This window comes from Phalacrocorax carbo, chromosome 1, assembly GCF_963921805.1.
Source record: "Phalacrocorax carbo chromosome 1, bPhaCar2.1, whole genome shotgun sequence".
NCBI lineage: Eukaryota > Metazoa > Chordata > Aves > Suliformes > Phalacrocoracidae > Phalacrocorax > Phalacrocorax carbo.
In genome coordinates this window covers 189,836,446-189,852,118 of record NC_087513.1, presented here as the reverse complement: position 1 = coordinate 189,852,118, position 15,673 = coordinate 189,836,446, and the positions used below count along the sequence as shown (strand labels likewise).

Sequence of the window (15,673 nt, the reverse complement as noted above, 5' to 3'; positions counted from 1 at the left end):
AGCTAACCACTTAATATCTGTAAAGGCTTTCAAACACACACAGTGCTTCATCATCATTTTTTAGTGACTCAAACTGGATTTCTCTTTACCTGCTTTGCCCTTTTCTTTGAAAGCTCACAACTTCTTGGTGCAGCCAACAGATCAAAGGTGTGCTGGCTCTTGGTAAACTAACTTGTACTGAGCTGATTTAAATTGAAATTAATTTAAAGTTATGAAATGCAGTGGCTGAAGAGCCAGTGCGTGTTTGCTTCCACAGTTTCTGTAAATGAAAATCTGGTTAATCTCTTAATCAGAATCTGGTTAATCTGCAGAATTGGGCATAGACTTGAATTGGAAATTCCTTTAGTTAACCCAACATGAATCACCAGACTGTGCTTGGAGCCATCCTTAGTTATGCTTAGTTGAATTTTAATAGGATCAAAATTGAACATGCACTAGATAGCCTTTACATTCATGTCCCTTCTCTCACTTCCCCTTCTCTTTTCATAACAAAGCAACTATACAGTATTCTTCAGATATTTTTTCTGCTACGTGACTTCAAGCATTTGTTTAGTCTAAGCCCTGGCAAATGCGGCCGTTCCAACCTGTTTCTTGGGGGTAGACATAAAACAGAAGCAAAAGAGTTATGGAAACTACTGAAAGATGGAAACTGTCTGCAGTTCATTGGATATCAGCAATTACACTATGGGCAAGCCAATTCCATAATGCTGGGAAGCGTGTGTTTTCTCATGAGAAGTCAGAGAAAGCATTGTTTTAGTCCCTAATCACTAGGGGCTAGCTCATGGGGTTGGTTTTGGTTGTTCTGCAAATATATTGGGTTACACTGGCAGAGAGAGTGCAGAAGGGTGCAGAGTTCAGCAGGTTATTTTAGTGATTGGAGTCCATTATAGTACATTGAAGAAGTCTTATAAAGGTGAAGCATTTTAATGAGTTTCTAATTGGATAAAATTATTATGTTAGCTTATATATTGTTGAAGTCAGTTCAAAACATTCTAATGGCGTATTTTATGTGCTGGGTTTACTTAGATATTTCACTTCTGCAAATAGTTTTTCTGTATAAAATTAAGGCAGTTTTACAGGATATGCCTTTTCTGATGATCTTTCACAGAAGAGGGAGTAGCATATGACGTGCTGCCTCAGTGCATTGAATAAAGCACATTTATTATCTATTTATAGGGGTTTTTTTAAATAATTTAGCAGACAAGTTTTACTTGAGACCTTTGCCTTTTTAACCCGGAGCTAGAATGCACTGGGACTATGTCACAATATAGCAAATCAGAGTTGTTGAAACTATGTGTCTTGAACATATAATATTTTCCCTGTATTTATTCTGTCTAGCAGAATTACCTAAGATTATATGTTCCTTTTCTAGTGTGGCAAAAACCATGTTCATACAAACCATGACTAATTACTAGCAAATAGTGTGGGGATCAAAAAACTTGGGAAGTGCTAAGGTTGGAGGCAGGGAGCTCCTTGGCTGAATGGGGAATCATGAGGCTTGGGATAAAGATTCCTGCATTTCACAGATTTGATTTCTAATAAAACTGTTGAGGTAACCTTATCCTGGTATATATTAACTAAGTTGGCTTGTCACAGAAGGAGGCTAATCAGAGGATGAAAAAATGGAACAGATGTCTAAAGATGGACGATTTCCTTTCCTTTCCTCTCTACATGTCTTTGTTTTCTCTGCAGGTTGAACACAAGTCCAGGAGTGGGTTTCCTTTTTCAGATGTTTCATGTACCTGCTGCAATGAGGCAATCCATGGGAAGGAGGATAGAGTAGTACTGATTCTGTAACCCCCACTGAATGAGGCACCCAGTAAGGTCAAATATTTTGAACCAAAGAAAAAGACTGCAGCTCTTGCAGACATGTAATCAAATCAGCAGGCAGTAGCAGGACCTGGAAAGAACTGAAGGAAGAGGGAGGAAACATGATTTGTTAATATGTCTTGCTATGGTTCTAATTATGCCATACAATGATTCCTGAACTATAGGTGTCATTGTTGTTATTTTGCAATTGCTCTGGTTCTCATTATTAACCTTCTTCTGCGGTCTGTTTAGGAAGACAGATAAGAAAAGAGAGGAGAAAAGACCAAGAGTAAAATTTTTAAAGGAACTCTTCTTAGTGCTTTGTTTACCTTTTATTTTCCCTCTATCTTTCTTGTGATTGATGTATGTTCTTTGCCCTGGAGGAATTTATAAAAGATTTTTTTCCCCCATTAAACAACCTCATCTCAAAAGAGAGCAGATGTGTTGCACCACAAAGCTCTACAACTACCAGACAGCTGTGTTTGTACAGAGTTATATCTTGTGGACACAATGAGTCTGTGTGGCTATGGTTATACAGGTTAGGCTCTCTTTAGCTGATTCATCTCTCACTGATTATGCCATGAATACCATGTAGGGAAGCCAATATCTATATCAAGATACATCAGTTTCTATTGTGTCAATAAGTAAACATTGTGATATAGTTGTATGCTTTTGTTTAAGAATTAGGGCTCTGGGGTAGCTCCTAACAACAGCAAAGCTACAATCAGACACTCTTTATGGAATGTCCTCCAGGTTGCCAGTGCTCAAGAGACATGATTTAATGACAGAGTTTTATTTTATACTGTCTTCACGTAGCCCAGTGATCTGTGAAGAGAACTGGAATTGATTCTTCTCGGAGCTCTTTGCATCATGATAGAAAGTTTTGTCAATCTAATCTGTATTTCTCATGGAGGTTTAATATCTTTTTAAAGATATCTGAGCAGCATGGTTAGAAAGATAAATGCGTAAAAGGGAATATTCTTCTAAATATTTTTCCCTTTAACCAGTTTACTGACCAAGTCCTCTTCCCCTCCTCTTTTATTCATGTTGAGTAACTGAAGCTGGAGTTCCTGGATGACTTGATCTTTCTAGGAATTTCTGGTTTGATGACCCATGCAAAAATAATATATCACTGTTTTCTGGCAGGTGACCAATTGGCTGACAGGACTCCTATAAAGAACAATTCTAGGTGACATCCATCTTTGACTTGTCATATTCAGGCAAACCTTTTCACAGGGTATTTTCCTCAGCAGCCTCAGTTCATCATGAAGTCTCTAGTCATGAAGTAATTCTGTGACCCACCTTAATCTAGATCCTTAGCTTTAGCTCCTTACAAAGTTTTTGAGAGTGTCTCACAATACTTGCCATCTCATTTCTTGTGAATGTCTCACTGCACTACGTCCCATCTAGCATCTTCTGATTTAGCACTGCCGTACTCTGGCAAAATTCAAGAAACAGGTTTTCATGCATCACTGTAGCAATGCCTTGCCAACCAGATCTCAGTGATATATAAGCAAAGTTACTGTGGATTTACCTTGTTGTAACACAGCTCTTCTTTCTTTTGTTTAGTTTTAAAAGCACTCTAGTAATGGCTTCCCTTTCCAAACTTCTGATGTATTTGTATTACAAGCACTTGTCTGGTAGAGGAACAAAAGCAAACTGTCATTGAGGTATAGTACCTTAATTATTTGCCTAGCTGCTAAACATTTGACTAAGCCCAAGGGAAGTGCTAGTGAGCAATGCAAAATTCATTTGCCTATAGAAATATTATTACAGGACAGATTGTGGTGAGTTGACCCTGGCTAGACACCAAGTGCCCACCAAAGCCACTCTATTAGTCCCCTCCTCAGCTGGACAGGGGACTCATGGGCCGAGACAAGGGAAGGGAGAGATCACTCACCAATTACCATCACGGCCAAAACAGACTCAACTTGGGAAAATTAATTTATTACCAATTTATTATTAATTTATTACCAATCAAATCAGAGTAGGATCATAAGAAGTAAAACCAAACCTTGAAACACCTTTCGCCCACCTCTCCCTTCTTCCCAGGCTCAACTTCACTCCCAATTTCCTCTACCTCCCACCCTCAGCACTGCAGGGGGATGGGGAATGGTGGTTGCAGTCAGTTCATCACACGTTGTCTCTGCTGCTCCTTCCTCCTCACACTCTTCCTCTGCTCCAGCATAGGGTCCCTCCCACAGGACACAGTCCTCCAAGAACTTCTCCAATGTGAGTCCTTCCAACAGGCTGCAGTTCTTCATGAGCTGCTCCAGTGTGGGTTCTTCTCCATGGCATGCAGTCCTTCAGTAACAGACTGCTCCAGAGTAGGTCCCTTGTCACAAGCGTGTCACAAGTCCTGCAAGCAAACCTGCTTCAGCACAGGCTCTTCACAGGGTTACAGCCTCCTTCAGGCATCCACCTGCTCTGATGCGGGGTCCTCCACAGGCTGCAGGTGGGTATCTATTCCAACATTACCCTCCATGTGCTACAGGGGGACAACCTGCCTCACCGTGGTCTTCACCATGGGCTGCAGGGGAATCTCTGCTCCAGTGCCTGGAGCACCTCCTCCCCATCCCTCTTAAATTACCTCGGTGTCTGCAGAGTTGTTTCTCTCACATATTCTCACTCTATTCCAGCTGCTGTTGCACAGGTTTTTTATCCCCCTTCTTAAATATGTTATGACAGAGGCACTACCACTGTCGCTGATGGACTCGGCCTTGGCCAGCAGCGGGTCCATCTTGGAGCTGGCTGGCATTGGCTCCATTGGACATAGGGGAAGCCTCTAGCTTCCTCTCACAGAAGCCACCCCTGCAGCCCCTGTACTACCAAAATTTTGCCAGGCAAACCCAGTATACATAATTAATTAATTTAATAGGGAACCAAATTAAGATGACGTGTGCAATTTTATTTCTGATATTTTGTAATTTCTGAAAGCTATACTCTTAATATTCTTTACAGACCTTATGTTTGCATGGTGCTTGGCTCTACTCTGTTGTAGAAAAGGCCTAGTTTCATCTAGTTCAGGCATGATGGAATTCATCTTACCCAACATTAGATGACTACAATAAAAATGTTTACAACCTAAATGGTCATCACAGGCACCTTTAATAGCTGCTGAGGAAAAATACAAATATTTCTGCATATTTTCAGGCTCATAAAATAGATGCCTAAAATAAGTCATAGCCTTACAAAATGCCTCTTTCCTGGTTTTGGCTATAAAGACAATTTAAGATTTCTAGCCCAAAAATAAATACCAACAGTTAGAAAATATGTACCCTATGGTTCCTGCTCTATTGCGTCAGAGGTGTGTAATCATAATAATAACAACAATTAGTTTTAAGGTTAAACTGTTTAAGACACCAGAGGTGAAATTTAGGACACCTGTGTGTAAGTGAGCCTGCATTTGCTACACATGTAAACCATTAGTTCTTTGAACAGTAGAACAAATGATGCTGGATTTCCTATTGCTTTCCACCCCTGGCTGGAATGTCTTCTGTCTAAAAAGATTCAAACTCTGCTAGAAGCTTTTCCTTCTGTTGAGGAGGTTTCCAGTGTCTGAAATTCTCACTTCTAGAAAGCTCCTGCAGCAGTATTTTTTCTCAGTAGTGATACTAATAGGTTCTCTCTCCTCTGACAGGCAGTAAATTTTCATTCCTTTTATATCCTAGAAACCTTTCTACGTCCGTCAAATTATGTTTAAATTGAGTAGTGTGTTCAGTGGTGGCACACAAATGGCTTTTTTCACTGAAGAACAAGATACATTCTGTGGCATTTGTCCCAAAAAACTAATGGGAAGACATAACATATGGCAAACACAGTATAAGTCCTGGTATAGCTAACACTATAGTTACTGGTTTTCTTGTGGCCATTACAGTTCTTGGTATGTGTGTTTGTAGCCTTCCCTTGTCAGTAACAACAGAGCAGAAAGAAGCAGGGCAAGGAGTGCAGCATGATACTCTAGTAAGCATTTCTCTGCCTTTGTTTACACACTGCCATTGCCTTTATGTGAGATTACACAAGTATGGTTGGTTTTTTTCTAGTAGACAGGTCACTAAAGAAATATATAGGCCTGTCTTTGAAGTAGAGTGGAAGCATATGTAAGGGCTGCCTAATTTTTTGAGGAATAGAGTGGAAGAAACTGGAAGGGGAAAACCAACATCCATTTGGCTCTTCCTCCAGTAGTTAAGCCATGAGTGAACTGAAATATTTAGATATGTTTCTCTGCTATTCAGGGGAATTACTTTATTCACTGGATTGTATACAGAAGTGTTAATTTCTAAAGGGAATTCCTTGCACATTTCAGTCATTACCTGAGCAAACCTTGTTCTGTAGCAGCACCTTGTGGGAAGGAAATCAGACTACAGCCTTTCACACAAGCCAGTGTTCCCAGAACTCAGCTGCTGAGTGAGCATCTGCCTTCAGTATGCGGAGCAGGTTATTTTATTCTTGCTATGGAAATTGGAGGATTCTCCTGAGTAATTGCAAACACATTCAATAGGATGATATACACAATTTGATTTGTCATGCCCTTTAATCTGACAAGAAATGCCTTTTTACTGTGGAAAATCAGTGAACAGATGGAGGTAAACTGTATATGACAAAGTAAAGCTATGCTATATTTTATCAGAATTGTGTTAATCTAATTTGAGATATTCAGTCTGTTGTACAAATACTTGGTTTATAGTCAGTGAAAGGGGTGCTAGCTCTTTTCAGCTATTACCTTTGCAATTGAAAAAAAGGCTGCATTTTTAACTGGACCTTATAGTGCCATCTGTTTGCATTTCTTGCTTCTGGATTGCCTTTTTAGACTAAAAAGAACCTCCTTGAAGCCTGCCATTTCAATAAACACTTCCTGCTGTTTTACTGTCATACAAATGCTATTAACTGTAGACACACAGCTTCATTTCTGCTGGGAGCGAGAGACTAGCCTGAGACATACCCAGATTTTAGGCTGGTGCATAGTGTTTTGCAGCTGGAGTTAAATGGCTTCCATATAATTTCCCTCCAAAACTTTGAGGGATGCTTCCTGTATTCCTGAATTTCCGTGGCCTCATAAAAGGGAGCCCATTTCTGCTGATAAATATATGGGAATTTTTGCTTGAGGAGGACTATGAATGTTCTTCCGATTATTGGAAGAGGAAATACAGTCTTCAATTTAAGGACAATGCTACAACATCAACAGCTGCCAGCCAGAGATGCTGACTTGGTCCATGTTAACCATTCATTTTCCCTAGCTGAGTGTACTGCTTGCTGTCCTGAGATTTCAATTCCCAGTGTTTGCACAGAAATAATCCATGTTCAGTGAGACTGCAGGGAAGCTGTTGTGCTACTGCAACAGTAGAGACCTTGGAAAGGATACCCAGAGCCTGCTTACTTCACCAGGAACATGTTGCTACGGTTGTGCCTGTGTAAAAAGAACTGTGAGGACATATTTTGGTCTATTGAAAATTGAGTCTCAAAACACATCTCAGCAGGGTACTCAGTTGTGGGCATTTGTCATATCATGAAGATAGATCATTGCAAAATGGTTTAAGAGAATTCCAACAAGCATTTGTAGTTCTCTAAATCTCCTGAGGTAACACAGGCAGTCATACTTAACCCAACAATTACAAGCATGTAAGCTTAGGAAGGCACCAGCATAGCTATAAACTGTGGAGCGTATCAGGGATACTTTATCTTATGGAAATCATTTCCCAGTAAGAAGTGAAAGTTGTCCCTAAGATCACACAGTGCTGATGCATAAATTCTAAACCAATAAGAGCAGAAATTGTTAGATTTAGTGAACAAAATATTAAGTTTTAGAAGCAGGCTGCATGGGTAAATGCAGTCTAAAAGATGGTAGGTTTCATCTCCATTTTCTAAGGATGATCAGGGTCTTCCAATGCTTCTGGCAGTCTGATCATATAAGGAAGTTCTGCATGATGTCCTACATTGTGTTTTATTTGGAAATATCAATGTGGTTCTGACAAAATTTGGATCATCCACAATTTTTGTGATTTCTAAAAAAGTAATCCCAAATATATTGTGATTAATTCTTGTTCTTTTTCCCTTGAAAAAGAAGAAAACTAGCATGCCCTGGAATTAATGTCACTAGTTTTTATGTATCTAAGATAAAATTCATTCCTATATGTACCAAATGGTTGAGCTCTTTACTTGTTATTTCTTAGTTTAAAATCTTTAAAATCTTTGGATTGTTACGTCAAGCTAAGATACATATCTTACCCAGGATACAGGTTACATTAACCTCAAAAGACAAAGTAGTATTTAATAAAAAAGAAAAATAAATAAATATGTCTTTATCATTTTGTTTTGCAGGAGGCAATAAGCTGAAGAATCAACATTTTCGCCTAAACTGGGCATGGATCTCCCTAGAAAAGGAGTATTATTTAGTAAATGAAGACTCCAGATATCTTGATGTTGTTCTTAAACGGAGAGGTTACCTGGGAGAAACCTCTTTTATAAGTAGGTTGAATTTTAGCCTCATCAATTGCTTTTATAAATCACTGGCCAGCTAGTTTATAAAATGTATCATTAGACCTATATTCTTTTACTGGTGTTTGATACTAAGCAAGCTAGATTCAAAGGAGTATGTTTATTTATTAAAGCAAGTATCTTTTGGTATGTTAAGTATATGATTTCTTCAGTTATATGATGAAAGTTTCACTTCTTTTTTTTTTTTTTTTTTTTTGGTCTTCTGCAATTAATTTTTGACCTAACAACCCAAGATCCAGTCATTCTTTCTTTGATTTGATTGATACCACTGTTGTATTTGTTTCACAGTATACAGTTCCTGTCCAGATTTTATTTTTCCTGTAATGAGAAAATACAGTTGTAGCAATTGGAAAGACAACAACAAACATACATCATTTTCCAGGAAGGCTATTGTGAGCTGGTCTGATTAGCAGCTAGGAGCATTAAGCTCGTTTTCTTCAATGTTGGCAGTCAACTGAGGCTGATACAGGAGGCGTTGAAAGCTGTTTGCAGTGTCTGGGGAGTGAAAAGGTGAAAAAAGATTGTGTTATCACGTTCTGCAGCCTCACACCTGCCTCTGCCTTCTGGATCTGTTCCCAGTCTCTTCCTAGTGATGCATTTGCACCAGGGAGAATTATCCTTGTACAGTTTCATGTCTAAACCTATGGTTAGCTTACACTGCTTAGAAAAGGCACTCAATTTAAAGCTGGTTTTGCAGAGATATGTAAGGATTTACTTGGCATGGAGCACAAGTTCATACTTAGAAATCAGGTTTCTGTTTTAAGTCTTTTTCTGAATAAGAATCTGAATTTGGGGTATTGAGATGTAGCAGGACACTAATTCTGGTATGAGATTTAAGGGATATTGGCACTATCTGGATCTAACTGAAAAGCTCTGTTTTGAACAGTGAACTAGCTTTGATAACATATTTATTTTAAAGAAAGTAAAAGAATGAAATATGAAGTTAAAGATGTATGGTTTAAATTAATTACTGGTACTGATGAACAGATACTGAATAGAGTCTTTATAAAATTTTCTACCTATGGATTCAAGTTCAGTTTCTGAAGTGAGCTGACTCAAAATCCAGCAAAAGCATAATTTGCCTCTGACTACCTTAATCTGGCAAAATGGAATTACAGAGTTGGAGTGAACATAAAAGATATTGGTTAAGATGCTTACTGGCCTTTCTGGTCCATGTGCAGTGCCAAAGGGACTGACAGGTTATGGAAAGTATGTAAAATATTGGCTATGATTTAGAAAGAGGCACAGGCAGGAAGCAAGAAAGTTAAGGGTTGTAGGGAAAGGTGATATGTTTTAGTACATTAAATAATACAGTTGGAAGAAACAGGCAGAGAAGGGAGTTTTAAGTTTCTTCTTAAAACCTTAGAAAGACCTTTAAGATTTGAGTGGTTCTGTGGGGTTCAAACAGAGGCCAAATGCGTGAGTTGGAGTTAGTTCTGAAGGACTGTCTAATTTCCATGAGGGCCTGTCAGATATCCTAAAACTGGGAGGGAAACACCAATGAAAAGCCATTTTAGAGCACCCTGGATCTGAGGCTGTAAGGTCTGTGCTGTCTCAGTGGAATGAGCTGTATTGAATTTTATCCGTTGGCTTTGCAGTTTCAACTTGACTTGAGTTTAATGACTGTCATTAGGCAAACACTGAAATAAGAGGATAATATTTTTTTTTTTAATGCTTATTGTAGTGGGAATGACCACAGTGGTTCAGATTTTACACCTTTCATCCTTATTCTGTATGTTTTACCCCTTTGTGTCTTTGTGTTTTTCTTAGCTTTCCCCTTGAAGGTTGAACTTTCCAGGTGTGTTTTTGCTTTTTCTAAGAGAAATAAATATTTCTGAGGGCTTCGGGCAGCATATTTTCCAGAAGTTCTGGAACAGAAGAGAACCCAGAATGTTAATGGGGGAAAAAAATCTGTTGGCCCTTTTGGGCATCCATAGTTGAATTATGGAGAAATGGAAACTGGACTGTAACTTCCAAGAATGTAGAGTTTATCTAGTAGTTAGTTTTGCTTTGGCTAATTCTGTCCAAACTGCCTTTCATAATGTTAATTTTTTGCTTCCACCTCTCTATGTGATACCAATATAAAATTGATCGAGAGTAACAGCTGGCTTGAACACTCTCAAGTTATAAAAAGTATATTATTCTAAAACTTTTTTTTTAAGATGACATAATAAAAGAAAAGTTACAAGCAATGTATTTAATGACCTGAATTTCTGATTTTGGCAGGTATTGGCACCAAAGATGGTACTGCCAAGAAGGATAAAGACTTCAGAGGAAAAGCCCAGAAGCAGGTGCAGTTTAATCCTGGCCAAACCTTAGCTACATGGCGAGTACGGATTTTGAGTGATGGTGAACATGAACAGTCTGAGTCCTTTCAAATTGTTCTTTCTGAGCCTGTCATGGCAGTTCTGGAATTTCCTGATGTATCCACAGTGGAAATTATTGACCCAGGAGACGGTAAGAACCTTTCCAGAACTGTATTGCCTATATGTGCATATACCAAAAGGTCAACTGGAGGGCAAATGCTATGAGTAACAGTGGATACTAAAGCTTACCTTTCCTCAGAATGTTTCTGAAGACAGACCTGGGCATTGGGTAGCTGTTTGTCTTTGATCACTTCAAGTGATTCATGAATATCTAATGAAGGTAGCATGCTTTGATGAAATACCTGAATTTTTCCTATGATATATTATTTCGGGGTGGTGGTGGTGGTGATGTTTTGTTCAGTTTTGTTTTCATTTTAGGTATAATAAGGTTTTGGTTCAATATGTTTGCAAACAAGGTGCATCTGCACAGGTGGCTGGAGGCTGACTTGGTTTATTCTGCCATGGTAAATCATGTAGGAGAGGATAGTACAGGAAAGTCCATGCTGGTTGGTCTCAACAAGTTTGGGTTTTGGAGCAGAGTAGTTGCATCAGTTCGGCCTTAATATCAAGCTGAGAGAAGCTTAGTAAGGGTAAGATTCACTAGACCAAGTACAGCACAAGCTGTGTCAAGAACAAAGAAAATTATGGTTAAATGTAAATGAAGAAAGAAGCTGATTAGAAAAAAAGCAAAAGGTAAAATGTGCTCTGGTTGCTTTGCTTTTCATCTGCATCCAGACACTTGAATCCATGGACCACACACACAAAACTGTCCTTAAGGAATCTTTCAAGTATTGGATGACTGTAACAGCTTCATTTATATAGTCTTCCCTAATTAACATTTGAATTAATTGAATTCCCGAATTAACATTTGAAGAGGACAGGGCAGGAAAATTGTCAGAGGTTTCTCAGTTGCTAGTTACAAATGCAAGTTAAACCAGAGGTTATCTGACATCCATATTTAGTCATTGAGAAAAATAGTGCTTAACTTGAAAAGCAGTACGTATGAGACAAAGAAATTACTTGAAAATGTATTAAATCCCTCTGTCTTTTCTATAATAAGTGAGATAGCACAACTCAGGATAATTGTCTGAGTCTTCTTGATATCAACAATAGTTTTTTCTATTTTTTATATTTACAATAAATTGTAATCAACTTACTAATATCAATTGAGAGTAATATTTTTCTATTTCTTACATTAAGATAAAATTTTTACAGTCCCAGAGCATTTGTAGTAATTATACCTAAAGTGAAGTTGCATCACCAATTGCAAAATCAAATGCACAACTGCAAATCAAGGAATATCTACAGGAAAAATATAGAGAGAACTTTGAGGGAAAGGACTGGGTTTCCTAATAACCTTTTAAAGCGCAGGGTTTAACAAATTCAGATGCTGACTGAATAGGAATGACCAAAAGTTCTATTCTGCTTCCAATGAAAATTGTTTTAAAAATCATTCCTCGGAATGGTGTAGTCTTAGCAACAAAATGCGTTGGTGTATGGGACATTAGTTAATGTTTTATTCCAAAAAGAGTTTGCATAAAGACGTGTTTTCTTGTACTAGCTGAGATGGTGTAGATCATTCTCCTCTGAGCTTTTATGTTGTTCATAAGTTCTGTTAAATTTTTATAGTGTCATTTTACTCCTAGTTGGATAATTACGAGAGAGACAGGAAACAGAACAAATCAGATTCCTGCTTTTATTTTTCCTTCTAAAGTATAGAAATTTTCATTTTGTTGTCTTAATTCTAAAGGGAGAAATAAAAGGAATAAGTTGGGAGTTTTTAGTGTTTCATTTAGTTTAATTTTAAAGTAAAACAAAAAAGTAGTGATTTGGTGTTTTTCACATTGAATTTTTGGCTTGCTGGAATAGTGAAAGTGTCAAGATCTTATCAAACCTGAATTGCAGCATTTTTAAGGCAGGCTTTTGACCTTAAGTCATGCTAGTAGTATTTTCCAGTTGGAGAAATAAAACCTGGAACATGTTTTCAAAGAAGTCACATGACAATTTTCAGAACATTGTTTGCCAAAGTATTCTGAAATAATGAAAAGACTGGTTTTGTGCAGTCAGCTGATACCACTTGATTTGATATTATACAGAATCATATTCTGTTTGGGTTGCAGTCATATTAATGAAACTGTAAAGGTGCTTTATAATTATATGCATAATCACCTTTTGTTCTTCAGTTTTTGAGAGAACAAGAACAAAATTGATCCTGAATCCCAGTAACAGCATAAAACACAGCAATCTGTTTATAATGAATATAAAATAATGAAGAGTTTAAAATGCATTTTAGTGGTTTTTTCCCCTGAAAAGCAGTTTTGACATTCTTTGGGACAATACATTTTAGGGTGAGATTGCTCTCCAGACTTCATTGCCTGTATTGGTTAGGTGTCCTCTGAGTAAAACAGGAGTGTAGACATGTCGCCAACTCAAATCGAATGTCCAAGTCAGAGTAAGACAGCAGGAGCTCGATCTTGCATCCTCAATGCCACGTGATTTCTGTTATCTTGATGTAGTAAGTTAAAGAACAGCCTTGCACAACCACTGCCTCTGTGTGAGCTATGCTATTGATACTTCTGTGATTAACAGTTAATAATGAAATACCATGGAAATAATAAAACTATAGACCTTGGGGACAAATTCACCAAACACTGTCTTGCACCATTAACCTTAGATAAAGTCACATTAGAGACTAGTTAGTAAGGACTTGTGAATTCAAACCTAAGGATCTCATTTTCTTTTCCATTTCTGAAAGAATAACTCTACTCCTCTCACCTTCCAAGTTTTTCTTAAAATTTAGCGCCATTGCTGACAAATATGAGTTATTTGTTGCACTTTAGAGTATGCTAAAATGCTTCAAGCTATTTTACAGGTGACTTTATGAGGCCATAGATCTACATAAAGAAATGTGTCTGTTCTTTGCAGAATCAACTGTCTTTATTCCTCAGTCCACCTATACTATTGAAGAAGATGTTGGTGAATTATTTATTCCAGTCAGAAGAAGTGGAGATGTGAGCCAGGAACTGATGGTTATCTGCTACACACAACAAGGTAACAATCTACTACAGATGAAAAAAAAAAAGGCAAAAATGGAAAAGACAGGAAAGCAAAAAGAATTGTTCCATCTATTGCATAATAACATTGTTTATAGCTCTGTTAATTACTGTTTCATCTAAGTATCTTCAGTCTCAACTGGCAATGTATTCATCTTTGCAATCTGTCTTTGAGTATTATTGAAAGTAGCTGAAAAATTACCGTGTTCCAAATTTTTGCCATTTGTTAGGAGGTGAAAAGGGTCTGTGTTCGTTATCTTTTTGCAAGATTTTTATGTGCCACCCCATATATCTGAAAGTGATCAGAACTGAAAGAACTGCAGCGATTGCCCAGGATATCCTTTACTTGTTTGTATCTTGAAAACCTTGGTATAAAACAATACTGATTAATTGCCATGCTTCTCCTTCCTCTATCTTTCAATCTCCTATTAATGATATCCACGCAGAGCATGGGGTCTCTACACCTGTGCTTTTATTATTACTTTTCATCTGGAGAGATGAAGCAACTTTCTTGGTGAGGTGATCTGGTATCAAAATAATTTGTTTTCATCAAATTCTGTTATAGTTAATTTCTGGTCCACTGGTATCTTCAATGGGTAAAATACACTATGGGAGTTAAACAGTAATCCTCACAGGGTCTCCTTTGTCAGTCTGTGTCTCTTGTGATAGACTACAATATTCCTTCTGACCTGAAAAATGCAAATGAATTTGAGGAGCCATGTGCTTGCATTGCATCGTATAAGGAAGTAGTTTGACCAGGGACCTCAGAAATGCAGCCTGGTCAGAAGTTTCAGACCATCGAATCACCTAAAAGTAAATAGAAATTAAAAGATAGTGAAAATAAAAGTCAGCCTCTGTGAGGGGATCATTATAACCACGGTATGTATACTGACTGTTTTCCTTTCATGACGCAGGAACAGCATCTGGCACTGCCCCAACCTCTGTACTTTCTTACTCTGACTACATATCCAGGCCTGAGGATCACAACAGCGTTCTACGTTTTGACAAAGACGAACGAGAAAAAATGTGCCGGATCGTCATCATAGATGATTCCTTGTATGAAGAGGCTGAGAGTTTTGATGTTTTGCTGAGCATGCCAATGGGTGGAAGAATTGGTGCAGAATTCCCAAGCACTCGAATTACCATTGTACCTGACAAGGATGATGGTAAGACATCATGTAACAAAATTATATTCCCGGTTCAGGACAGAAACGGCAAATAGCATCACACTCAGATCAGCATGTAGAAATTGGATTTTTGCACTTCTTTTTGGTGGTTAAAAGACATGCCACTTCCATCTTGAGATATGAAAATACTATTAGAAAGCTATGTGGGTTTTTTAATGTATTTAATATTGATATTTGATGGTTTGAGAAAATCACATAAGCAGTGATAGGAGTAAGGAGATGCACCTTTCTTTCAGTTCTATCACAGTAACAGGTGTAATCCAAAATATCACCCTGCACAGGCACACTTTTATGTGTGATTCTGAGGCTGTGTCCACAAAGCCTTCAGGCCCATTGCAGTATGCTCCAAAGGGCCATGTTAGAAGCCCTGATGGACCAGAAACCATCTAGCAGCTGCTAAGAGGCAAGCTATATTCCTTCTGATTTGATGCTGCATTTAAATTTCTGCCTGGAAGTGTCCACGTGTGCTTCCTTTGTCTTTTTAATATAAGTAAATAATCAAAAGACAGTAATGTTGCTTTAGAAATTGCCTGAGTGAGGAAGTCTGAGAGAATGATGTCCTTTGTTCAAGTGGTCAATAGCTATGATATATTTCAGTGTAAGGGATATTTCTGGTGGTGATTAGAGAGGTCTGTGACTAAGGAAGAGTAGAATCGGCACACTGTATAAACCAGGTGCTTTCAAAAATACATGTAAATATTATTGTGGCCTCAAGCCTCTCCTTCAGTGTCCCTAGCATTGGTGTGGCAGCTCTCTAGGAGTG

At 38.0% G+C, this 15,673-nt stretch overlaps 1 protein-coding gene across 1 annotated transcript in view; it reads left to right on the top strand.

Moving 5' to 3' along the window:
• Positions 1-15,673, top strand: part of FREM2 (FRAS1 related extracellular matrix 2) — a 141,835-nt gene that overhangs the window by 68,788 nt on the left and 57,374 nt on the right. The window contains exons 3-6 of the mRNA XM_064440962.1: positions 8,128-8,274; positions 10,531-10,761; positions 13,596-13,721; positions 14,638-14,889. Of these exons, the coding sequence (XP_064297032.1) occupies positions 8,128-8,274; positions 10,531-10,761; positions 13,596-13,721; positions 14,638-14,889 (756 nt within the window). The remainder of the gene's footprint in view (positions 1-8,127; positions 8,275-10,530; positions 10,762-13,595; positions 13,722-14,637; positions 14,890-15,673) is intronic.